Source organism: Lepisma saccharinum, chromosome 27, assembly GCF_977018435.1.
Source record: "Lepisma saccharinum chromosome 27, izLepSacc3.1, whole genome shotgun sequence".
Lineage (NCBI taxonomy): Eukaryota > Metazoa > Arthropoda > Insecta > Zygentoma > Lepismatidae > Lepisma > Lepisma saccharinum.
Window position 1 is genome coordinate 5,759,578 of NC_139255.1, and position 27,848 is coordinate 5,787,425.

The 27,848-nt window shown below is 34.9% G+C and overlaps 1 protein-coding gene across 40 annotated transcripts in view; it reads left to right on the forward strand.

Annotated features, from left to right (window-relative positions):
* The window catches only part of shot (dystonin-like protein short stop), an 888,743-nt gene that overhangs the window by 852,073 nt on the left and 8,822 nt on the right, over window positions 1-27,848 (forward strand). For 20 of the 40 annotated variants that reach the window (XM_083113147.1, XM_083113158.1, XM_083113144.1 and 17 more), the window contains 11 exons: window positions 1,712-1,883; window positions 2,926-3,043; window positions 3,448-3,677; window positions 4,918-5,035; window positions 9,268-9,345; window positions 11,862-12,034; window positions 18,797-18,944; window positions 19,900-20,013; window positions 22,019-22,184; window positions 24,019-24,084; window positions 26,126-26,170. In XM_083113147.1, coding sequence (XP_082969273.1) covers window positions 1,712-1,883; window positions 2,926-3,043; window positions 3,448-3,677; window positions 4,918-5,035; window positions 9,268-9,345; window positions 11,862-12,034; window positions 18,797-18,944; window positions 19,900-20,013; window positions 22,019-22,184; window positions 24,019-24,084; window positions 26,126-26,170 — 1,428 coding nt within the window. Of the gene's footprint in view, window positions 1-1,711; window positions 1,884-2,925; window positions 3,044-3,447; window positions 3,678-4,917; window positions 5,036-9,267; window positions 9,346-11,861; window positions 12,035-15,093; window positions 15,207-18,796; window positions 18,945-19,899; window positions 20,014-22,018; window positions 22,185-24,018; window positions 24,085-26,125; window positions 26,171-27,848 lie in introns of all 40 variants that reach the window. The other 20 variants (XM_083113156.1, XM_083113163.1, XM_083113172.1 and 17 more) reach the window with 5 other exon arrangements.

The following is a 27,848-nucleotide window of genomic DNA, read 5'->3' on the forward strand; positions in this document are numbered from 1 at the left end:
GTGACTGTAACGAGTTATTTTTGAAATGAGTGACTGTGTGAAGAGTTCCTTTTTGAAATGAGTGACTGTGTGAAGAGTTCCTTTTTGAAATGAGTGACTGTGTGAAGAGTTCCTTTTTGAAATGAGTGACTGTGTGAAGAGTTCCTTTTTGAAATGAGTGACTGTGTGAAGAGTTACTTTTTGAAATGAGTGACTGTGTAATGAGTTACTTTTTGAAATGAGTGACTGTGTAATGAGTTACTTTTTGAAATGAGTGACTGTGTAACGAGTTACTTTTTGAAATGAGTGACTGTGTAACGAGTTACTTTTTGAAATGAGTGACTGTAACTTGGTTACTTTTTACAAGTAATAAGTAATAAATGAAGTTATTTTTCTGTACATTTCAATACTAAAAAGGAAATTATGACCAACCCATGTGAAAGGAGGAAATGATTTGCTATAACAAAACTATTTGTAATTCTCAGAAAAATTATGGCATTAACTTCACATTCTTAAGGACCACTCTCCTAGCTCATAACTTTGTATAAATATATAGTATGTATACATATGTACAGGTATACACAACCAGTGGCAGAATGGTGAAAATTCCTTCTGTGAACTTTCCTTATCTCAGAATTTTAGTTTAGTGAACTGTGTCTGTGTGGTATGTTTCAAGAAATAGAGATAGTTCTACTGCATGTAATATTAAATACTGTGATATACAGGGATTTTTTTGTTTTTTTCTGAATATCTTTATTTCTATAGAATGGGAATTGGAAGATTTTTACAAAACCTTCAACATACTATGACTGACTTCTATTTCATATCTTTTCCACCCCCAAACTGTGTACATTATTTCAGTTTTATTCTTGAGCAATGATGCTGCAAAAGTTCATGAAAATTGATTCTGGGAAACCCTAAGTGCAATATTCCAAGTGCATCTTGATCTAGTAAGGGTGCACCAGAGTTTGGTAAGTTATGAAAAAAAGTAATGTTACTGTTACTGTACTCAGAAAGTAACATGTTGCTATGTCATACAATGACGTTTCAACTGTTGACATAATATTGCATGTTTCCCCAGTGAACTTTATATGCACAAGTTTAAAACAACACAACGAAGCATTTTTTTCCTGGCAAATAAATCCTCCGGTTCTAAATTCATCAACATTCTGCAACCAAAGTAACACAAAGGAAGGAAGTGCTGTTACAATTACTTATGTATTAGTAATGTGTAAACAAAATTACAAGTATCCAAAAAGTAACATGTTACTAATGCGGGTACCCAAAAAGTAACATGTTAGTAATGCAGGTACCCAAAAAGTAACATGTTAGTAATGCAGGTACCCAAAAAGTAACATGTTATTAATGCACGGATCCAAAAAGTAACATGTTACTAATGCGAGTACCCAAAAAGTAACATGTTACTTGCTTTATGATACTCTTCAACTCTGAGATACACTAAGCAACAATTCTCATATTAACGAATGAAATTTAAATTGTAAAATAATGGAAGAATGACTTTAAGATGCAGAATATATTCAGTAAGAGTACATGCTGATATTTTGAAATGTGTTAACTTTACTTTAATTCATAAACCACTTAAATTTAATTATATAACTAGCTTTACTTCACTTGCATACGTGAACATCAGGGTTGTCCTTACCATCTAGAGGTTTTTATTCAAGGTATTGCCTTTCATTGAATGAGCATCTTCTATTTCTGCAATTTATAGCAAGGGAGCCGAGCCCCAGTTCAGAAACCCAAGGGTGAAAACGTTGTGGGATAAATGGCGCAATGTGTGGATGATGGCTTGGGAAAGACAGAGGCGCCTGCAAGATAAGTACAACTACCTGCTGGAACTCGAGAAGGTCAAGAACTTCAGCTGGGACGAATGGCGAAGGAGGGTATGTGCATTTTGTTTCTTTCAAGCATTGAATTGTTTAGATCTGATAGGGTTCTGTTAGTTTAATCTAGCTTTTCATTCACTCTGGCGTAGACACTTATCAGTGATTTTCATTTTGTGAAGTTTAGAAGCTAATGTCAGCAGATCAATTTCTATAATATACAATAATTCATTACTTGCAAATGTAATGCTTCTGCTTCTACAATGTTACTACTACAATACCTATTACATCCACTGTTTACTATTTCCAATATTACTACTACCACTGATTCTGCTGCTGCTACTATTTCTACTTCACCTTCTAATGCTGCTACTCTTCTCATCCATTTCCTACTTTCTCCTTCTCTCTCCTTTTTATTTTCACCTACCTTTTTATTCTCTTCCTCCTTCTTTCTTATTTTCCTTCTCTTGCTTCTTTATCCTTTTTCTTTCACATTTTTTTCTCCCTTTATCTTCATACTCCTTTTTTCACTTCTTTCTCCTTTTCCTTCTCTTTATCCTTCTTTTCCTTCTCTTTATCCTTCTTTTCCTTCTCTTTATCATTTTCCTTATATTTATCGTTAATTTTCTTCTCTTTATCCTTCTTTTCCTTCTCTTTATCCTTCTTTTCCTTCTCTTTATCCTTCTTTTCCTTCTCTTTATCCTTCTTTTCCTTCTCTTTATCCTTCTTTTCCTTCTCTTTATCCTTAATTTTCTTCTTTATCCTTATTTTTCTTTCTCTTTATCCTAGTCCTCCTCCTCCTCCCATTCTCCTTTTTCTTCCTGTACTCATCATCATCCACCACTACTACATCTTCACTTTCTTCTTTCTATTCTAATGTTTCCTGTCTTGCAATATTTCAATTTAACATTAAAATCAACTGAATAAGAAATAAGAATACACCGTGACTGCTTCTGTTCAATGCTACAGTTTTGTTTTGACGTTACGTAAATTACTGTATATCATATTTCAGTCATTTTTTTCTAATTAAGAGGCGTGAAATGTCAGATATTTAATTTCCTTTTTCGTAACCGAATAACATTTCACCTTTCTTCCTTTGCAGTTCTTGAGGTTCATGAACCACAAGAAGTCTCGATTGACTGACTTGTTCCGCAAGATGGATAAGAACAATGACAACTTGATTCCTCGTGAAGATTTCATTGATGGCATTATGAAAACAAGTAAGTGTGGCATTCTCATGCTTCATTTTTAAGAGCGTATTTCTCTTAACAATTCGTAGTTTCACTTCCCACATGTACAACGGTTACCTTTATATACAACTGATTTCTGCAGATATCTTGAAAATTATGTAATATTCAAAATTTTATTTATTTTGCACCAGTATTATATGATAATGTGCAATAAAGTGACAGCTGTTTAAATATTCTGATGTAATTCTTTGAATGTTTTAAAGCAAAACTAGTAAATTGATGTGAAATATTTGCAATGAAATTCCTGTATAACATTCTGAACAAATTCCTAATTGTTCCAGTATTGAAATATCAGTTACTGCTGATAATACAGAAGATGCTTCCTTGCTTCCCCTATGATATACCATAGTAGCTAATGACTTCTGTTCTTGCAGAATTCCCAACCAGCAGGTTGGAAATGAATGCAGTGGCTGACAAGTTTGACCGCAACGGAGAAGGTCTCATAGACTGGAAAGAGTTCATAGCAGCTCTCAGGCCAGACTGGGAAGAGAAGAAACCAGCCACAGAAGCCGACAAGATACACGATGAAGTGAAGCGACTTGTGATGTTGTGTACCTGCAGACAGAAATTCAGAGTCTTCCAAGTTGGAGAAGGAAAATACAGGGTAAGGATTAGTTAGAACGTTTTACTATACTTAAGCGACACTTGTAACTTGTAAACAAGCTTTTGGAAATAAATAACATTTTTAATATCTCGGAAACTTAATAGTATAGTTACAAATCATACCTAGTTTTGTCCAGTATAGATTGAGCTATAAGCTTATGGTAAAAGAAACAATTTTCTCTATTAAGTAGTTTGCTAAATTTCAAATCAGCATGCTCCCACAGAGTTATCGCTACAATGTGATACTTAGAAATGGTACCAAAATGTTGCTATATGTGTGTTCCACTCGTGCTGCAAAAATTAAGCAATTTGTATTGATACTTTTGGAGAAAAAAAAAAATCCAAAGTAATATATAACCAAAAGTAAGTATTTTTAAAAATATATATTTCTGAAACTAAGAACAGTATACAGGGTGGGAAATAACCTTTTGCTAGGGGTCTGCAGGAAAAAGTAACAACAATTAAGAAATTATGGTAATACCAAATGTTTACTACGACAATTGTGGATACAAAAACAAAATTAAAAGTTGGTTCACGACAAAGCACCTTGCTTCAAGGCAAATGCTAAAACCAAGACCTTCTTCGGCGAAGTGGCATTGACATTTTCAGCAGTTCTGAATGGCCGGGTGCATCACCGGACCTAAATGCAGCGGAGCACTTTGGGGCTATTCTGAAGACGCAGTTGAGTCCTTGATGATAGTGGAACGCGGACCGGACCGCTATTCCCGGCCAACACTCCTTGCACATCTGGAACAAGTCCTCCGTGACATGGAATGGAATACGGACTGTTTGCGAATCTTCTGAGCTCCTACCCTGATCGTCTTCGTGCTGTGAGAGAAGCAAACGACGGACATATTAACATTTAATTTTGTTTTTGTAACCACAATTGTCGTAGTAAACATTTGGTATTACCATAATTTCTTAATTGTTGTTACTTTTTACTGTGGACCCCTAGTAAAAGGTTATTTCCCACCCTGTAGTAGAATTTCACTACACTAAATTACTAATGACAAACCTCAAGTCTCATGTAACAATTCCAAACATGTATCTCCGACCATGATCAGAGTCATAGTATGATTCAAAAGTAGCATATTGCACAAACACACTGATTGGTATACATTTGTACCACCTGCTCATTTAAGGGTTAATTGGCTGGTGCAATGCACTTTAGTCATCTTGAAGTAACATTTCATTTTATTTTATACACATAATAACATATGCTCTTGACTTTCTTTTCTTAGTTTGGTGACAGTCAGAAGTTGAGATTGGTCAGAATATTAAGATCCACCGTAATGGTAAGAGTTGGAGGAGGTTGGGTCGCACTAGATGAGTTCCTGGTCAAGAACGACCCATGTCGAGGTAAGTACACTGCATATATATTAATTTGGAAACTGCCATCATTTTGTAATATGTTGGATGCAACATGTAATCTTTGCCAGTATTATATATAGCTGTGTAAAACTGCAGAGTAATGAAGACAGCATATTGTAAGAATTTAGTCAAGTTGCTCAAGTAAGAACATTTTCTAGATTGATGCTAATTGTGTTTGTTTTGATATAGAGGTTATTCTTCCTGAAATGCTCGAATTTTATTATTTAATGCAATAGGATTAAAATTGCTGTTTTGGCATAAATTTATGTATTTGCAAGACACACAGGAATGAAAGTGTTAACATTGGGACCTATGAGTGATATGATATACAAATCTATGTGTAAATAAATTAAAGGGCTTTCACTTTTGCCTACTCCATTTTATTATAAGTCATGCGTTTTATGTATTGTTACAAGTTGAACGAAAATGTGCAAGAATTTTAACTCAGTGTAGGTCTTTACCCACTTGCCATTCTTAAACTTTTACAAGATGCACATTGAGGATTTTAAATCCATACATTGATGCTAGCTTTCAAAATTTGCAAACTGATTTTGAGTTAAGGCCGATTATTTTTGGTGAGAAACATGACAGAAGCTGATTATATCACTATGAATGACAATCATGTAAGGATAAATTGTTCACTACAATATATTATAACACGAATAAATTGTTGTTGACAAATTGTTAGTTCAAGAACTTGCTAAAAATTTGCAGAAGTGCATTGATATTGAAGCATTAAATTATCATAATAATAGCAGATTTTATTGAACAAGCTAAATTAAGTCAAATGTTGCAACATTTTGAAAGAAATTGTGAAGAGATGTGAAATATTATATTAATATAAAATTAACATTAATTATAAAAATTGTATTTGCAGTTGGTTAAGAAACTTTTTAAATTAAAAAAAAACATCATGGCTTTGGTTAAGAACAATTTAAATACTTAAATTTTTAGTGTAGATTTTAGCAAACGAAAAAAAAACAACAACTAACTATTCACATACTGTTAATATGTATATACCTTAATTGACTTCATTACTCTCAGTTTATCACATTTCACTGTGTTCTTTCTGGTTAATAATAGAGCCATTAAAAATCACTGGTTTTGAAATCTGCAGTTTTGACATACACAATTAAGCATACTAGTTTTAATTTTCTTGTAAAGCATCACTTTCCTCAATTGGCATAGACAGACATCTAGTTATTTTAGTCATGTAAATTGTAACACAAAATTGTTTAGTTGGTTTGAATTAAGGAAAGAAAGAACTTAGTGATAATTACGATTGCTTTGCCTTCATTGCCAAATTAGCAAAAAGCATGTCACGAGTACATGAAGCGTACTAGCACCACAATTTGTTGGCTGCGTTTGTTCTCAAATTTCCCTTAATAATTCACAAAATATGTAAATTCATTCATAGAATTACTTTCGGGAAGTGATCCTTTTCAAGAAAATATCTTGCTGAATTTTGTCATACATACATGTGGTTATTAGCAAATGGTGAGATTTCATAATTGAAGTTAAGATAAGACATGCACGTAGACTTAACTTGGAATTAAGAATGTTGGGTGCATGTGCAGTAAAGAAAAAAAAAACATGGTGAAGATCATTACAAACAACTAACAGTAATTTTGTTTGATTGAATTGCTTGTGTTCTGCAGTTGTGAATTGGGGGTGGTTTAAAGTGTGGTTGATTTTTGTTTGATTCAAATAGCTTTTTTTTAAAGATTTTTTTTCAGTCTCTTTATGTACAATGTGTTCGTAGTGTACTATTTGTTAAGATGTACGTTGAACATTTGTATTTGCTTCTGTTCATCTAGGTTGTTAATAGTCTAATTATGTTTAATTATAATTTTCTAGGAAATATTTTACCACTGGCATATCAATTGGGGAATCATTTTAAAAATATAACTTAGAATGCCATTTTACTGCATTTAAGGTTTTTGCCGTGTTGCCTTGAAAAATTTAAAATCTAGGTTTCACTGTGTATTTCACTTTTTGTAATTTTTGCAGCAGAATTGCTCATTGTTCATTAAAGAATTGTTGATTCATTTTTAGTTATCATTTTCAAGGATGCTTAAATTCTTTAATTTTAGGTTATGTAAATAATGTTATTTGATAAGATTTAAATTTCATTAAACCATTTTACATGTTTAGCGTGAACCCACTCTTAACTTTCCTGTGTTACAATAAACTGCAGTACATTCTACTTGCTCTGTTCAGTTCTTGGGTTAAGAATCGCTTGAATTGTTTTAAAACTTCTGGCAAAATTGTGTTTGAAGTCTGTGTATCGATATTGATACTCTTACAGATTCCCAGCGATACCAATGTTTGAAAATTGTAACAATTAAAAGTTGTTCAAAATATTGATTAACATTAGTGGGTGAGAATTCCACTCCCAATTATAAGTATAAATTTAATTTACCATAGTTTTGCTATTATCATTAAAAAATTAATGCTGACCCAGCCAGAGGCAGGAAACTGCGAAGGATGATCATGATTAAAAAATTACACCAGAATTTAAAAAAAGTAACTATGCACAAAATAGTTTTTTTTAAAACAAAGTATTAGTACAATTTAAATGGAAATCTGAATTTTGCGTAACTTTCAAGATAACTAGACTGCGAAAGTGTCATGTGGATTTTTTGCAGACCCCGTAAATGAACAAAATGCCGAAAAGTATATAGGCTAGTATCGGTTCAATAAAATCTAGCCAATACTTTCTGATACCGATACCACTGGTATAGGCTGATATCGATACGTGGTCATTGGTATTGGCTTAGCTAGTATTATGCTTATGTGGGCCAACTGAAGATGGAGCTACAATGTAATATGCTAATAAATGAGAATCAAACCGGTTGAACTTATCACAATTTCTAAGAGAATTAAGACTGTAATAGTGTATAGTGGCATTTTAGTGGACTCCTAAATATGAAAATTCTGAAAGAAGAAGAACAGTTTCGCGGATAAAGTGAGTACCAGTTTCTCTGTATTTATTAATTATTATGTTGAACAACTTTTAATTCTTATAATGTACATTGGTATTGATATCAGTTGAAAGTGGTATCAGATGATATATTAACAAATTGTTAACCTAACTGCAGTTAATATCAATAGAGAATGGAGGAGCCTCTAAGATGGCGTCTTCGCCTTGTAATCAAGGGGTCCTGGGTTCGATACCCGGTGGAGGCACATAGTGGTTTGGATCCCACTTTAAACTGTAGGTCCAGTCCCGATTAGCCTTCTTGTGCATAAAGTGGACTTAAAACAAAAATTCAAATAGATAATAGAGCTATAGTATCCCTTTCAATAATACAATACCTGTTAGTTTGTAACCCAATTGCCAGTGGTAAACTGTTATTTTTATTACTATTATTAGTATATCATTTCAGTCGGAAATGAAATAGAATTTCATTGGTGTAAGGGTTGTCATAGAAATTCTAGTTTTGTATTGTTTTGTTAATCTTAAGTATGCATAATAGGTTAAATTGATTTAAGTATTTACAAGTATATTTTGGACACCTTGAAGAATATCAATTTTTAAGAAAGTAGCAATAAAAATCAGAGATTGTTTTTTCTAAGTTGCAGATTTTTACAAGCACTTTAATGGATGAGATGAGACATTGCGTAATTATATTTATTTCTAAGGCTATGGTGAATTCAAAATGAAACGTCAACGGGATAAAGAAAGATAATGGTGAAAAATTACAGGCAGCTCATGCTTCAAGAGTGTGCTAATAATACCTTCACTTAATTACTTTTCTGTCTCTTCTTCTCTGACTTCCTTCACAGTGTAGTTTTTTACTACTCCTGAGGTAACCAAATTGATTGAGCCTGATATAGTATCTAACAAAAGTAGCACTTTTGAAACAGTCAAGCTAACACAAGCTTCATATACTTCCTTCAACCTTATATTAACAACTAAGAACTGTAACGTATGTAATTGCAGCATAATAAAAATACTGCACATTGTTTACATAGTCAGGCATGTAATTAGTAGACTGTTTGAAGTAACCGGACAATAATCCTGACAATATTTTTCTTCTTTCCTTGTCTTTTTTTTCTCTCTTTCCTCCCTACATTTTACCGTTCTCAATATCTCCTTCTTGCCTCCTTTCCTAATGTGAACTCTTTACCGTCCTTGCTTTTTACTGCTTTGCATGCATTGATTTGGGTAATGCTTCTCACTAACTGCATGCGCATCTAAATTAATGCACCGATAGTGGTTTTGTGCCCGATACCAGACCCTAATAAGCCCGAGGAGCATGAAGCTTGGTGCCCCTTGGGACCTATAGAGCAATGTAAGATGCATTGTATTTACGCATGAAGTTCTGGTTTAATGTTTGTGCACTGTTGTGTGTTTTTGGTTAGTTCTTGCACAAATCTTTTGGTCTTGCTTCTCGTAGATGCATGTTGATAAATACAAAGGTATATGTATGCCTTTGTAGTCTTTGTGTTGTGAAGTCACACTCGTCTTAAACAGGGCAAAGGGGGCATACTTGGTTACTTTGTGTTGTGTGAATATAGTTTACATATGATAAGCAATGGGAATCTTTGGATTCAATACAGTATCGAATTACTACTGCATTGTCAACATAGGTGAAGGCATTCTTTTGTTCTATATATTGTTACCTTTATTCTTTATGTTGACCTATACGCAAGCTTTGGAACATTCACTACTTAATCAGTTTCAGCGAGATAACTTGTTTGCTGATTAAATTATACTAGCTAGATGCGATAACTTATGCCACATGGTGGACGTTACAAACTTATATAGAAATCTCAGTTTGTGAGAATTGTTTTCTGTGTGGTGGTATATTAGCTGTGTTCAGTCAGCTGCTTGCGGCAATTGTAATGGGTGGCTAACAATTCTTTTTGCAATTAGTTAGGACAAATAACTACAAAAAAAGATAGTGTTGGACGTTTAGATTATGGTGCATCTGCGAAGAAGATGGAGCTTCTCCAGACTGGACATTTCAAGCACGTGCTTTTTGAACTTGCTGCGATGTAAAAAGAAGGAGAGAATATTCATAGCTTAAGAACTAGTTGTCATAGAGAGATCGAATGCTATTTCGCATGCATGCCCGTGTGGCACCACAATAGACCAAAGTGAATTTCAAGAATGTAGTATGTAGCAGTGGTACATTTCTACAACCATGCAAAGTTTCGTTGATAATAGGATGACATTTATTGGGGGGAAAATTAACGATAGATAAGAACTGCAGTTTTGGCAGATTATGGAAACAGTTTCCCAAATTTTGCTTCTAATGTCGGCTCTATGGATGCTGGATGGATCAAACTTGGAGAGAAGCATGACAAAAAGGGCCTCCCTGATGGTGCAGTGGTAGCATAGTCACCTTGTAATCAAGGGGTCCGGGTTTGAGACCCGGTGGAGGCACATCGTGGTTAGGATCCCACTTTAAACTGTAGGTCCAGTCCCGATTAGCCTTACTGTGCATAAAGTGGACTTAAAACACCAAATCGACCAAGCATAACAAAAGACCATTCTTGGAGGATATGTAATGTCTGTTCCTTACTTTTGAAAAAAAAAAAAGAAAAGAAACTGAAATTTTGCAAAATTTTCAAAATTCATAATTTTCAGGAAATTTAAAAAATTTGGCCTTTGCCCCTGGAGCCCTTATTGCCACATGCTGCTGATGTGTTCTTTCATATGTACATGTAAAAGTGAAATATATCACAGTGGCTGAGGAGTTGCAGCCCAATTTGTAAGACGTATCACGTACTACTCAAGACAGAAACAAAGGACTTTTTGAAACTCTACTTGTTAATAATAGTAATAATGGATATATCTTTTGCAATTCAAGTATGTCGTACCTTCATATGCATAAAAATTAATAAAAAAGACAACTGAAATATCATGTGTAGTTTTCAAGAAATGGCATGTCAGTTTCTGCCACATGGTGCTGGTGTCACCAGCCATCCGGAGCAGGTTTACAACTTTACACAGACAAGCTTATCAAAGTTTATGCTGAACTGTGAAAAAAAAAATATGCTCCTATATCTCTGCAGTTTAAAACATGGGTGAGTTTTCTTTTTATTCTTAAAAGTAACTTGTTGTTAAGTCATTATGCCAATGACTTGATTTGCATAAGGAAAAGGAAAAAATCAAAGCATGAAAAGCAACACAATTTCTTCATTAAAACTATACAAGTTTGTGTGTTTTCATACAATAAAGTTTACAAATACAAAGCAGTTCATAAATGACATACATGAGAGATTTGACTGGAAATCTACTCGTAACGTTGCATGGAGATGGATTTTTAGATAAGAGATGATTCCTTAAATTCAACGACAGATACAAAAGTGTCCTTCTACCACCCCAATTTTTATACAACGGATGCACAGCTTGTAACCCTTGCGTTACATATTGACAACACTGTCGTTTCGAATTGGATGTGCGTAACATGTTATGCTGAGCCTATGTTGACAGCAAAGATATTAACTTTTTAACAATTTAAGCTTCAATTCTTTTTACGAATCTTCTATTGAATCCAAAGATTAAATAAGAATTCACACTTGCTTTTAGATTGTCTCTGTTTTGCTTAAGATATAAAAAAGTGCTTCTTGTCAGTGATGCTACATATGCTATTGTCGAATTGTGTACATGTGTATAAGGTATATAATTTCTCCTTTTTTTACATGAAAGAATTGGCTGCACATATAATTTTTTGTTATTTAATTTGTGTTCATAGCATGTTGTTATAAGTTTTCCATAGCACGCTAGTTTTTTTGAATGGCTCTTAGAATAGTCCCAGTTTCCCTAACCCCATTGTTTGTGTGCTTTCACCTTAACTAGCCAAGGGACGTACGAACATCGAACTTCGTGAACAGTTCATCTTGGCTGAGGGGGTATCCCAGAGCATGACCCCCTTCAAATCCAAAGCAAGCCCCAACAGTTCAGGGACTAGCCAATCAGGAACTGGGACCCGGTCTTCACAAACCCTATCCACTGCAGGCCCCATCACTAAGGTTTGTCAATGCATTTCACAATATTATATCACGAGATCTAACTAGGCTTTACATATATACTTAACAAAAGAAAAATATCCATAAATAATGTATTATATATATCATTTTGTAAAGCACAAGTCATTTCATCGCATGGTGCTTTTCATAGGTTGAAACTGAGAAAGCACATTATTGAAAATGACTATGATTGTCCCACAAAATGGCTGTGACTGTACTGACAGTTGCAGGTTTCGTTTAAGAAGATAGTCAGTAACTGAGAGCAGTTAAATGTAAGAACTCACAAATCAGTTTTATTTCAAAATGGAGCTTGTTTACATTTCTCTATGAAAAGCACTTGCAAAATCAAGCAGTATGTTCTTGTATGCTGCATTCACATTTCTATGCGGTCACCAATGTCTAATTATTTTTTTCTTTATCTATCGCTTTTGATTTTGTAAATTGTATGCTTTAGATTGCCTTCTATATTTTCCCCTTTCTGTCTCTCACAATTTTGTCAATCTTTGTAAAAAAAAAAAAAAAAAAAAGAGTACATTCTTGATTTTCTGTTCCGTAGCTGCTTAATGGAAATTTTTGCTTCTTTTTATTTTGCAGTAGGAATGAAATGACTTTCGCTTAAGTTTGTAGTTCTGGAAAAAAAAAATATGTTGCAAAATTGTTTTGCGAGTACACAGGTTAGTGAGCATGTTTGGCTAGGGCTTCACGTTTACAGTGCCAATTTGGGTTTGGAGTACAAGCAGCACATTGCATGGTAAGCCAATTAGTAGTTTGGTATTGATGGTAAGTGTGCCTCAGGAGATACTATAAGCGGTTGTTACCGTAGAGTTGCACCCATCATTTATTCCCTGAAACCTTATTCTGTTTCGTCTTGTCTTTCCGCACTTTAGAGAGTAAGATTTGTTTGTGTCCTCACGTTTTCTCCCCCTCCTGTTTTTTTAAAGTACTAGTTACCATCTCATCCTTAAATCAGATTCCCATAGTTCTGCATCACTTTTATTGTGGGTGTAAGTATGGAATAAGTCATGGACAAAATTAACGAAATTTTTAGGTTGGTTCATTTGAATCCAATCTACGGTAAGTTAAGGTAAAAGTTTTTTTTTTCCTGGGTAGCCTTAAGAACTATTACCTTATTATTTAGTTCATTATATTCTGTATATTAGTTCATTTCCATGTTCCAACAGAAATAACCAGATATGCTCACTTCCTTGTGATTTTTTTTTAAAAAAATGAAAATTTGATGTACACGTAATTGATTTGGTTGTTGAAATTATATCACAGTTTTTGCACAAACTTGTGATTAATTTTGGAATGGTGAATAGGTGAGTAAGGTCACATCTGATTTTCCTTGCTCCGTTTTTCATACATTAAACTGATTTGTGGTCCAATTTGAAACTATCATCTTTTTTTTGCTCCATGTGTTTGTGTTCTGCAAGATCATCTATGTGCCTGTCTCTCCAATTCTTTTGGAGAATGTGTAGTGGTAAGGTGTAAATTGTAAACAGAACATCATTAGCCCCACCTATGCCTTTTCAAGCATTTATTGGCATTTTTATTTTTCTTCCACTTTTTGCTAATCGGAATAATGAGAATGAATGATGGTTAGATGAAATTGATGAATAACGTTCTCTTATCCCAGGGCAGGTGATCTGGACCAGAAAATTTTCCAGTCATGTCCCTATTTCTGTGCAGCTCTGAAGCCCACCTAGCCTCGTATCAATGGATGCCTGGGGCAACCTCGTTCTCGTCCACCTTCTGCCAGCTAGGGGACCTTCAGAATGTGTCCCATTGTTGCATTCTTGAAACATGGCAAGTCGAGTGGAATGAGATAAGGTGGAACAAGCTTCGTACTATGAAGCCCATCACTGGTGTTTGGCGTTCCTCTTCTCCTCCCTCGCGCTGAGAAGAAGTGACCTTAACATGGCTCCGAATTGGACATAGCCATGTAACGGATCGCCATTTGCTGCAAGGACTGGACCGTCCGTTGTGCTGTTGTTTTAAGTGTTCGACATGTTCTTCTTGAATGTGCCGCCGATTTTAACAACCTCAGACAGAGTTTTAACCTTCCCAAGGACTTGTCATCCATGTTGGGTGATGATGTCAGAATTTTAAGCAAGGTTTTTAGGTTTTTGAGAAGAGCAGGTCTCTTCCACTGTTTCTGAGGTAGTTTTAAACTTTCCTTGCCTGTTTACAACCTGCATTTTTTAACCTTTCTTGAGGGACTTTTCACATCCATTTTTTATCTTTTTAAATTTAAGGTAAGGGTTTTAGATAAATGTATCTTACCCGCATTCATTCAAGAGTGTAAAATGGTTTGATGTGCCGATGCGTCCAAAAATTTTAAGTCAATCATTCAATCAGGTCTGGGGCAACCTTCACCTTGCAGGTAAAGGCAGCTGGGCATGATGCTGATCACATCACCCCATATGCTTTCATGGCATTTGTACACATGCACAGGGATACCTTTACCTTTTTACCTATGAAATTGATGAAGGAACACTTCCACAAAAGAACACATGAGGATATTTTTATTGAACTTCTGAATGTGCAACAAATGAAAGGCAGGTGCAAAATTGCATTGAAAAAGAAATCATACTGAAGGGGTATATCTGGTGATTTATTGTTGGCCTCTCTCTCTGTCCTTGGTATTCAGAATAGTAAAAATAGAGGTGTATGGTCAATATTATATCCATTGCAGGTAACTTTGGATATACATTCCCAACAGATTAGTAATTAGCATAGAATTGTTTTTTTCTTAACACAAGATAAGGCATGAATATCTATACTGTACTAGTTTCTTTCAGTTTTCTTCCTCTGGAATCAGCTTGTAAGTTCTGTTAAAAATTCTTCCAAATGTCTATTCTGAACTTTTAGTGTTAACATATAGGCAGGTATCTGCAAGTTAAATATAAGTAAAATATTAAAGATAGCTGTTAAGTCTACAGTACTGTAGACATAAATATTTTTCCACTCTATCTTTAGTAGAAAATAGTTATTAAGATGCTGGATTCTTATCTGCATGTCTAGTAATACTTTTCTGTTCTGCACGGCTGCCCTTTTTGCAGCCCAGTACTTCTTGACGCAGCTGATGCCGATATTTGAAACTCTGAGACAACAAGAAGAGATCCCGTGCTCTTATCCGCTAGCAATGGGTTCGCAAGGCCCAGTATACCATTGGGTAAATGTCGTGTTCTAAGCAAAACATTCGTGCACTTTTATGTTACCAGCTATAGTGACAGTAGTTGGTAACCCAGACCTGCAAGTATAGTACCTAGATAACAGCATTGTGATGCATTTTCAGTTGTGAAGTAACTTCATTGTTGCGTGAGGATGCTTCCAAAATGGCTGCATAGTCATTTTAATGCATTGTCCTGTTTATGCTAATGCATGCATGTCCCTTATGTGGTTGCATTTAATGTGTGTGCTGTTTTTAAGCAAGCGTTCCAAAAGGTTTCAAGACTGAGATTTTTCCGTGGATACCAAGGAAGTATATGCTGATGACGTCCATGGAAATATATTAAATTGTCGTGTTTTTAAAGAGAAATTTTGATGCTAGCATACAGAGAAATGTCAAGGTTTCCTTCCCTCCTCTTTTTGTCATGTCACACACAAGCAATTTGAGGAAAGATATTTTTGTAAGTTAGTTCACAAATTTTGATCCAGAGCTCTTGCCAGTGGCTGATATTAATAAAAATAAGTAGGTTGAAGAAGTGAGTGTGTATTCCATTCTTGCATGAATAATATCCTCCCTCACTTGTTGTTCAACTGATTTCTCACAGATGTATCACCTTTTAATGACCTGGTGAGATGCGTACATGTTTCCATGCTTGTGCAGGTTAATATGTGTGCAGAAGCATGTGCTTGGATCTTGAGAATGTGCTATTTTTTATACATGTCAAAATGCAAGCACATGTTCACAGAACAAGTTCGTGACCTTCTTATTCATTCAAAATGCAAGCACATGTTCACAGAACAAGTTCGTGACCTTCTTATTCATTCAGAAAGGAGTACATGCTCCAAATAGGCTGTCACACAATAGATTTTCTAATTTTATTGTGCTTTCTTTCGAAAACTTTCCCTCAACAGTTACCAAGCATAACGATTTAACTAAAGAAATTGAGAATTTTGAAAATAAGTAGTGTCCAGTGCAGATCAGATTCTCTTTGGTCATTGACCAGCTAAGTTCTGGAAAACATTCTAGGCTCGCTGCAAACTAACAGAACTCATATGTTCTACATATATATAAGAAACAAATATATGTGTTTATATAATGGCTGAACTAGCCCACAAATTTTAGTTCAGTCACATCAGAACTGCACATAATCTTAGTTTTTCAATGGAAGTAGCTGGAAAAAAAATCTGTGAACCATATCTCTGATGAAAGTAATACAAAAATAATACTAAAAAATGAAGAAATCCAATTCTACACATCATACACAAATTCATTTGAGTAATGTAAAATTAGAATTTTAGTAACTTTACTTCCAAGTACCATTGGCTATTTTTTCTCATCGTATTCCAAATGTAAATGTCTAATTGTTGTACTTAGGTGATAACTGTGAGGCACTTTTATTACAGCATGTCATGGATTTGTATATACACATATAGTATATGTGTGTGTGTACACCATGATAACTAGCTTAACACATATTTTCAATTTTTGGCTGACATCCACAATTTCTGATTTTGTACATGTTGTTCCAGGTAAGATAGGAAATTATTAAATATTAGAATAATAATAATGCCAAGCTTTAGGTAACACACTGACCATAATAGCAACAAACTTTGTGAAACTAACATTTGCGATAGTCTTTTTCAATTAGTAATTTAGTGATATTCATATTCATTGACTTAGAAATTTTAACCAAATGTATAACTTTTGTAGTAATCTGACACATCCTTGACTCCATATTTCATAATAAGTTTTCTAATAATGAATTAATAATGCATGTCCATTGTATCACATTACAAGAAAAAACTCAGTCCTCAAACTTGGAAAGTTGAATTAAAATTCATTATGTTTAACATTATTTTTTAATTTATAAATTAATGCAACTAACCTTGATCATGCATGCATTATTGCATCCATAGTGTTATTACCTTAATGTACATTATTCTTTTGTTGTTTCTTCCATAATTCAAATGTGATTTGCATAATATCTCTAAAACTTGTAACAAATTAATAATTTTATATGCTAACAATAAATTTTTAAGAAGAAAGGAAGCTTGACTATCACAGAATTATTGGAGAACATTTTAAACAAAAGAAGCGTGAAAGTTCAATAATGCATTTCCTACAGACCAACTAGTAGTAAGCTAATTGTGAGATAAACCAAACATGATGCGATTCACAAGAATGTCTTGCAAGAGATACCTAAAGTGCTTTGTTATAGCATCGTGTTCGGATTATCTTATTTAGCTAGCCCTCTGCATGATTATGGTAGGTACAACAGCATATTTAATGGCTGATTTCTTTTGCTCATGCTAGTCGATATAGTTGGAGTAGAAGACCATCATCAATTGTTATACCTTTCACAGTTGAGGCCGGTGAGTCAGAAGGGATTTTGATCCCTTTTCTACTGTATAAGCATATTTATTCCAAATTAATAAGCATCTATAATCAATATCTGTGCTTAAAAATTATTACAATTAAGAAACCAATTTTTAAGCATTTTTCATTAAAAAATTCTAGTTTTCTGCATTAAGTTAGGCATTTCTTGTGTTATGTGTCAAAGCAATACACTACAATTTTTTTTAAAGACTGTCACAAGGACACAAAAATTAACTCACCAATGTATACCAGAAGGTTGCTTTATTTCACAGCTATTCACCTTTTCCTTTGTAGCAACTATTGCTGGAACTGCCACAACACTATACATCTTGTTAAAGAAAAATTGTATTGTGTCCAACCTCAGTTTTGACTTAGTTTTTATTAAAATACATGGCAAAATGCAAGAGTTCAATTTCTGGGATAGTAGGTTATTTTTTGTATATGTATGTCAGTTTTAATAAAAAGAGTACTATTGTTGGAAAGATAGAAGTGATGTGTACGTCTGATACATATTGTTAAGAACTGTTATGCAATTAGTCATTTACTTTGCAATACTTAAACTTTTCTTATTTACATCAACAGAATTTATTTTTCTAAGTTATGAGACAACCAACTTACAGAGTTGAATTTGATGTTTTTAAAGTTACAGTAAAAAATTCTTATTGAATTAAATGTTCAACTTTTTTCCAAAATTAAAATTTCAAACTCTCCTTCTGTCTATTTTGAAGATTCTGTATCCAAAATATATGAAAAAAATGGATTGCTAGTGTGGTGCTTTGGCATTGTATTCAAGATTCTACTTGGAAAGTATTTTATTTATTCAATTATTGAAAAAAAATATATCATGGAAAAGTTGATTTTGAACGATATTTGGTATTACAAGATTCTGACAAACTTAATGGTTAGGTTTTTTGTATTAAATAAATTAGTAGTAAAATGTCCTTAAAAAGAAATATTTTGTTTCTGAATCTGATACCTTGACGAGCGTTGCTGGCCTTTTACATAATAATTTTGATAATTGCAGTGTATTTAGTACATTTTGATAAAAATCATGCCATATCTGTTTCGTCAACATAAAATATATTCTTAAAGTACTGTAGTTGCCGTTCATTTTAACTTTTTGTGTATAAGCAGAAAACTAGGAACAAAAAGAAATAAGTATATTTGTGAGCGACTGGATTCGGTGCACTTGTCTGATTGAAATGTAATTTCTTCAGGTACGAGAACGAAGTTCACGAAGTGTTCCTATGGGAAAAAGTCGATCGTCCTTTTCAGCAGGGACTCCAGACTCTTTGAGTGATAATGAAGGAACTCTTCCACGGTCTGCCAGGAAAGGCTCATCACAACGACCAAGTCTCACACCAGGTAAACCTTTGTTTATTGAATAAATCATGAAAGTAAGAAAATGTCCCACACCGTGGCCGTGGGGTTTAAGGTATCATGCTTTTTGGGCTACAGGACACAGGTTTGAATCTCCTGGGGGAAACGTAACAACTTTTCTCATGAGATTTTGGCCTGTGTACGGGACAGGTGACCACCCACCATTGTGAGGAAATTGGGGAGTAGCGTAACCTCGTCACGGAAACCTATGCCTACGACTGGTGGTTCATCGTGCTGACTACACATCACCCCATAACGGGTTGGATGATCTCTCACATCGGCATTCAGTAGGTAGGCCTTGTCCCTCACGAGCTCTTGCGCCACGGGTTATTATTTAACAACCTAGGAATGACTAATGGTGATGAAGTATAATGTAGCTGTGAATTTGTCCAGTGTAATTATTGTATTTTAAAAGTTTGTTTATACAGAAGGTATTGCCAAAAAGTTCTCCCAATTTGGCCACAAAACTTATGCACGAGTTCTTGGGAGTGTAGTTGTCCTCAGAGAATTTGTCATCCTCTGCTGGAATTACTTGTGAAACATCTCCTTTGATGTGGACTTCAAACCAGCTGTTGCATTTGTTTTGATGTCTTTGGTTGTTGGCAAGCATTCGACACAAAGACCCACCATGAGAGTATACAAGAGCGAAAAGTCTGCAGATGCTAGGTCAGGCAAGTAAGCTGGATGCAGCACCAGTGAGGTGTGTTTCCACACCATAAACTTGATATTACTTCTGTGCTCAAAATGTACATTCCACAATCTGGTAAAAAAACAGTGTTGCTGCATCTCTTCATGTTCATTCATTAATGTGATTCCAGAAATTTTTTGAAACTACCTCATAATTTATGAATAATAAAGAGTTGACAGTTTTAAGTGACATTAAGTGAGGTTGCATTTTTACATGTGTAAATCCATATTAATTGTATTTTGTTTATTACAGGTGGTAGTCAACCTGGTAGCAGGCCTGGCAGTCGACCTGGAAGTAGACCAGCTAGCCGTCCGAACAGTAGACCCCCCAGTCGACAAGGTTCCACTTTGTCTTTGGATAGTACTGGTAAGCCAATTTTAGTACAATGTGAAGCTTTAGCACACACATGTGCTGGAGTTTTGGTTCTGAATTACTAACAGTTTTACATTCATTTGTACAATTCTTCAAATAACACTACACAATGTGAATAATGAATTACAGCGGAACCCCGTTTTTATGTTCCCAGATTTTACATTTTCCCGCATTATACATTCAATCTTGATGGTCCCAACATACCAAATATTGCCAAATTTTCCTCGAATTTATTTTCCCACATTTTAATTTTTTCGACTTGGTCCTCTGAAAAACATAAATCGAGGTTCCACTGTACTAAGATTTATGGCAATTTTGAATTTCATAAGATATCTGGACTTCGAAATTTGTGTCAGCAAAATGCTTTGATTCTGGAACCATAACAACAGATGTAATTGGTTGAATTTGGACTTACATCTTTCCGTATTGATACTATTGATATGAAATTTTAGTTGCTATCAATAAAGTACCGATATAAATTTCCAAATGTTCCTCGAAGAACATGAATGGGTTCATTGTTTTCTTCCAGGCAACTGCAGTGCTAAAGAAGTTGCATATTTAGTAGGGATGGGCCAATATGAAATTTTGGCTGATACTGATAAAGTACCAATATAAAGTTTACCGATACCGATAACCGATATTCTACCGATCCAATATAAAATTAGCAGTGGTCCTTGCAGAACCTGAAGTGTTCATTGATCTCCTAAATAAATGTGTGTTTCGAGGTGACTGCAGTGCAAGAGAAGTTAAATATTTAGACTTTTACTTTTTTAGAAGGAAGAGCATGGAGATTATCCATAAAAATTACAACAAAACGGCAGAATTTTGCACTAAATTATAAGATATTTATCTATATATTGGATCTGTAAAATAATCGGTAATTTTACAGATACACCAATATGCCTATATCGGCCGATACCAATAGAGTACCGATTAATCGGTCCCATCCCTAATATTTAGACATTTACTTTTTAAAAAGTAGGGGATGGAGATTATCCATAAATACACGGTGGTGTTAATAAAGTCCCGGTACCATTACAAGAAACTATATGCAATAGAACAATGCTGTTGATTGCAAAATGAGCTACAACTCTCAATATTTATATGCCATACACCTCAAGTGTATCCCTCTAGTTGCTCTCAGAACATCAAGGGGGTAATCCACTTCTGCCCATACACGCCCCAGCATATCACCAGTAACAGTTAGGATACTCTCCTTTATTCTTCTTCAAAGAGTAGCAACATCTGGAATAGGAGTGCGGTAAACACAATCTATGACATACCCCCAGAAGAAGAAATCCAAGGGTGTGATATCAGGAGAGTGCGGTGGCCAGGGAATAGGTCTATCACGGGGTATCCACCTGCCAGGAAAACTCCTATTCAGAAGACCTCGAACATCCTTGGACCAATGAGGGGGTGTCCCATCTTGTTGAAAAAATATGGTTGGCTGGAATTCCTCCCACTGAGGAAGACTGTACTGTTCAAGCATATCGTAGTAAATGTTTTTTGTAATTGTACTGGGACTTTATGAGCACCCTGTATTATGAGAAAGATATATCGGATTGGTAAAAATATCTGTAATTTTACCGGTAAATTGATAAACCGATACACGGCTGATACTGATAGAGTACGGATTAAGCTGTCCCATCCCTACTAAACATAAAAATAAATAATGCAAGTAAAACGAAATACTGAAGTAGAGAAAAGGTATATTTTTGTAAAGAACAAATTTGAATGATAAATGTCAACCTAACCTAACCTAACCTAGTAATGACATCATCAGGACACGAAATCATTGTATTAATCATTGTATGTTCGAATAATAATAATAAAAATAAAAACAGCTTAAATAATCATATTCTTTCAATTTATGTGTTCATTAGAAGTAGTTAGACATGTGTACTGCCTGGCCCACAATGTCTCCTGGACATGAGTAAGGAGGAGACTCCACTAGGAAAGAAGTTACATAATTTACAATATGATTTACTCTTGTTTTCAGATGATGGTACACCAAGTCGCATTCCAGTTCACCAGCGCCGCGTTACTACACCCTCTAGTCAAACTAGCACAAATCGAACACCGACGTCTCGGAAGCTGACAGTTCCTATGAACGGCACTCCAGCACGGCCGAGAACTCCCACTGGTTTAAGCTCTTCATCCAACAGGTAACGTGGTGACTGAAGCTTTAAAATCCTTAAAACAATATGCTTGTAAAAATTCCTTTGCATGATGTAAATATCTATTAATAATGCTGACCGTTATGCTGTTACGGTGTGTTGCTAAGAATTCATTTTTCATTCTGGCAGATGCTGCTTTCTTTCATATAAACTTTGGCTTAGGAATGAGCAATATGAAATGTTGCTGAAATTTATGTATTGTGGTGTATACCTCTCTCAAGTTACGTTGATTGGCATTACATGCATGATATAATCGCTGCATTTTTCAATCTAAATTTTTTATCTTGTTGAGATGCCCAGGCAGTTCCCCCCTTCCCCTCCTTTGTTTACAAATGTGTTTTGCAGTTTTGAAAAGTGTATATCCTCGGTGAGAAAACAACACTTACTTGCAGCTCAATTTTAAAGCATGATGCCTATCGTAATAGCTTCTTGTATTTTGGGCATGAATGCTTTTTTTGTACCAGCTCTGTGCAATTGGACAAAATCAGCTCACTTTTCCAGGAAAGAAAAATTAACAAATTATTTTGTGGCAATCTGTTTATTATTACACCACTGAAAAGGGTGAAATTGTCATTTTGCATTCATGTGCTAGCATTAATAACTGTCTCCTTTGAAAAGATATGTACTTTGCACCAGAAGTATAAAAATACCATTCATTGTGGAGACAATAGGTAACTAATTTGTTCGTATTATCTACAACATTCATATCTTCACGATTTTTGGAATCTTTTGCTAATGAGTTCATGGAAAGTTTGAAACTTTACGTGGTCTGGTCCACACTACAACTGGACGCATAGGATTATTTCTTGGAGCCTGTCTTGTAGAAAAGAGTCCAAGTGGTTTCGGAGTTGCTTGAAATATATAACTGTGGCAGACACTGTAACTACATTTCCAATATGATCCTTTTGGTATATAACTACCATCCCCTCAGTGATGGAGTGGTTAGCGCAGTGCGTTGCAATGCCAGGGGGTCCCAAACAAGAATCCCAACCTCCGAGCGTCCCTGCATGAATTTCATCGTTTGACTCATTCTCATCTTCGTGATTAGCCAAAAGTGGCAGAAAAGCGAAGTAAATTAAATAAAATCAATCAAAGAGAGCTCCAATATCTGGCATATTCTTTTCAGTACAATGGACCAATGCAATACTATTTTTCTGTCATGAAATTTTGGACAAGATAACAACAGTCATTACAGTCTAACACAAATGGGACTGATGCATTTTATAAGGGCCATTGGATAGCACCTTTTGGTGGCATGATCCCATGTTTTATTTTCAGTGTACATCCAGATTTTTCATATCACTCCAGTGTCATACATATTTAGATACAGATTTAGACAATCATTTTGTGTGGAAATAAAGAAAAAAGCATTAATTTTTTTTTGAGAGCAGTGTATAATATTTGAACCAGCAAAGTCAGCCAGAATAATACTAATTAGAAAATAGTAAACAAAAACATACTAGCAAAACTCATTAAAACTAATGAAATAACACAAGCCAAAAGTAATGTGATTTTTAACAGTTCGTTTACTTACAAATTAAAATAAAATTTGCATGGATAAGAGTATGTCAATTAACTATGGTGACTGTTGTGGCTTGTAGTTCATATTTTTAGTTTGGAATGATTTAATACAGTTAATAAAACATTAGCATATTGTAGCTTATTGGTTTTTTATCTAACCACTGAAACATCAATTATATAACTTATTAAGAGAATGCATAAAGAAGCCAATAAATCTAATGCCTAATTTTTTATTCTGTTAATATTTTTATATGCTGTTGTCTTAAAATGTTTATCATTTTGTGTCACGCTCACCTTTTAGGACAGGAACGTTACAGCGAGCTACCTCTGCCTCGAGTATACCCTCCCTATCTGGTTCAGGCCTTAGGTAAATACATCCTGTCGATAACTTTTTTTTGTCTCTGCACCTATGACACCTTTGGTGAGTTTTTGTTCCATCTGCTTCTGTCTTTCCACTGTTGTTGCTTGTCTGTTTCCTCTCCTGTTGTTTTGGCCTTTCTGTTCAGTGTGGCATTCTAGTAGTTTCCAGTTTCTGTGTATATTGTGCAACTGTCTTTATAGTTAAGATTCTGGTGAGTGAAATTTCCTTGAAATTCTCATAGCATTTGGTTTTCACTTTCAGGTGTTTTTTTTAGGGGGGAAAGGAACAACAGTTATGTAGTATTTGATTGGTGAAATGATGCAATGTATTTAAATAATGGCACTGCTCATAATTGACACAATGTTTAGGTGTTGCAATAAACGTTCAGAACTTGGTACATCAACTGGCATTATGTCCCTGCTACTAATTCTTTAATTAGCTCAATATAGAGGTTAGATTGGGCTATGATTTAGTGCATTTAAGATGAAAAATGTCCTCCTCCATGGCTGTGCGGTCTAAGGCACTGTGCTTTGGACGGCATGGGTTAAAGTCGGCCTGTGTACAGGTCTGGTGGCAAGCCACCATCGTGAGGCAATTGGGGAGTTACGAGTGAGTAGCGTAATCCGGTCTGGGAAATCTCCTATAATGGCTGAGGGTTCGATGTGCTGACCCCACATCACCCCATTAACGGTTGACTTAAGAGAGAGAGAGAAATGAGATATTTAAATACACAAGAGAAACAGGATAGAGTCCAACCACATTGTAGATGGAAGTAAATATGCTTAGCCTTTTAGGTGAAAGTACAGTTGACAAGGGAAAGCCACCTGCTAGAATGTTCCAGAACAACTTTCTAATAGTCTGGAGGGGAGTATTTTTGTGTATATATATCGTCCTGTTCTTGTACCTTGTTACATTTGTACTTGGTGCAGAGTCTGAAGAAGACCTTGCTAGAAGGTTGAAACGTTGCTTAGTTTATGTTTTATAATAAAATAAATTTCTGCCTTGGTCAGCATATTGAGTTTTTGGTAAAGCTTAGTGTGTGTGGTCCACTTATAATCTTGTTACTGAATACCATGTGTTTTATAAAATAATTGAGGGATTACAAAAATGTATTGCAAGTAAACTATTAACTTAAGTTAATGAAACTAGTCCACAACGAACGAGGAACTCAAACAGTTTGTGTGTGTATGTTTTGTTAAGCTGAGAGTTCACATTCCTACCGCTAGGCGACACTTGCTCCACTCACAGTGTTTTGGTCCCCAAGATCACTGGATCTTACCTCGTGAGACTTCTTTTTGTGGAGTTTTATCAGACAGGGTATTCGTCCCACTGACGCCATGTGATGCAGCAGACGTAAGGGAAGGTATCATCACAGCGATAGACACCATCGAAAGGCCCGTCTTGATGCGAGTGTGCAATAACTAGACTATCGTGTTGACGTGTGCCGTGTCACCTGTGGTGCACACATTTGTAGGTGTCAAATTATTTTTTTTAAAAAAAAATAGATTTTTCTGCTTCTCGCGATTGGAATAGATTAAACTTGTTTGTTCTGGACTGGTTTCATTAACGTAAGTGCAATACTTTTCTTGCAATAATTTTTTGTAACTCCTCAATTATTTCTGAAACACCCGGTATAGTGCTCATAGTTGGGGAAGGGGGAGATGGTACCCCCCAGTTAATAAAGTTATTACAAAGCAACCCCTCAACTAGGATTTTCTACTTCAAACACTGGTTCAGTTCTTAGTTTTCTGTCCTGTGTACACAACCCATTATAGAGAGAATTTCACTTTTGAAAACTGACAATTCAGTTTTTGAGATGTGTTGCTGTTTGTATGATCATGGACTTTGAATGTTAAAACATGACAGCTTCTTTGTTCCCTGATAAAACAGAAATAGATGTTGATATAGCAAGTTCTGCAACTGTGCAAGGTAGCAATAAACAGTGCCTCGGCCCTTGAAGCAAAAAAAAATAAAGGTAGTTGTTAGACATGTCTATGTATTGTCTCTGCTATAACATTTGTTTTTCTTCCTTTTGTGCATTCGCCAGATCAAGGATTCCGGTCTTTGTTGGAGCAAGCGATACACAATCTGGGTAATGGGCTCTCTGTGTTGTGTATAAAACTCTCAGTCCTTGCATGTATAGTGTTTTCACCTTGTACATATCTCTTGATGACAAGACAGTTATGGCACTGTCTCACGTTTGAATATTTAAGGGACCATTTCCATTTTAAATTAACAATACTTAAATAATGAAATGTCTATATTTTGGAACTACAGTACTTTTAAAATAAATACAGAGAAACTAGAACTCACTTTTTCTGCAAAACTGTTTTTTTTTCGTGGTTCTATTAATTTCAGTGGCCACTGCCACCATCCTTGTTGAAACTCGTTGCACTGTTACTTGGCATGGAGTACTAGTTTCTCTGTATTTATCTATTACTGCATCTCTCATTTCCCAATTATGAATACAGTACTTTTGATATGTCACCTTTATACATGAAAGTATTTCAGAATAACGTTGCTTTTGTATGCAAAAAATAATCCCCCTCCCCTTTACATAAAGATATTCTTATGTCTAACTCTTATCATCTCCTTTAACTCCTTTGATTTTTTCTTATGATTATTACTATTATTATTATTCATAATTCTTGCATTTCATAGGTACATCACTGTTCCTTATTAATCTTCGAACGTTAAAATTATTTCTGTATGCATCCCAGTTTTCTAGGGCTGAGTTGATACCATCAGTATTCAAATACCGATACTAAGGGACACACACATTTTGTTTTTGACAGAAACACAAAATGTGAAATTACACACTGTAATGTTCATTTTTCTAGTTTTTAAAAGGTGTTTTCCTACCATGTTTTGTCATGAAATGAACTGCAAAATGCGAAATCAACTCTTAAACACTAATTTTACGGTTTATTTACCGATGCGACATTTTCTGAAGTCTGAATTATCCTGAAAGTTATGCAAATCATGGAAAATTAATTCTGCTGTAAATATTTGAGAAGCAGAATTGGACTCCTTTAATAAATTCAGTTTTGAAATCAAGTTTATGGTTATAGTCATCATTTGAACACCGAAATGCCATTTTATATACAGCTTTTGATTCTGAAATGTGCCCAGTTTTTGTACCGAAGTCTACTTACTCTTCTTAAGATACTCTTAACAGATTCTCACCAATACCAATGCTTGAAAATTATAACACTTCAAAGCAGTTGAGAGTATTTTTAAATTTTAGTGTAAAAGTCTTTAATTGGAACTGTACTATATCAATCTACCAGGGTTTGCTTTAAAATATTCTTAATTGCACATAAAATAATCATTTGATAACTGAATCTGTTTCTCTTCATATAGAGAATTATGTATTTTGCATAATTTTCAGGATGTAAAAATCCAGAAAGCTTCATCCAGTACTGATACATTGGTATCAATCGGCCAGCCCTCCAGTTTTCCTATGCACCCCATTTTTTTAAGCTATGCTGTTTGCCCAAGCCTAATGTTGGTTTGAATATATGTTAATTTGATGCATGTAATAATATGAACCTGCAATTGCAATATGAAATCAGCAGCACTGTGTTTATTTGGTGGTTGCTAGTTCTGCAGGATAATGTTTTGAATGCCTCTGTACACAGTCAAAAATAGGTTCTGTCCCGACCAGCATTGTTGTATAAATTGGACTTTGATAAACCTATATATTTGAGTGCACCATGACTGGAGTTCAGTAAGAGAACAACATGTTCTGTGAATCAGTCGAATATGAT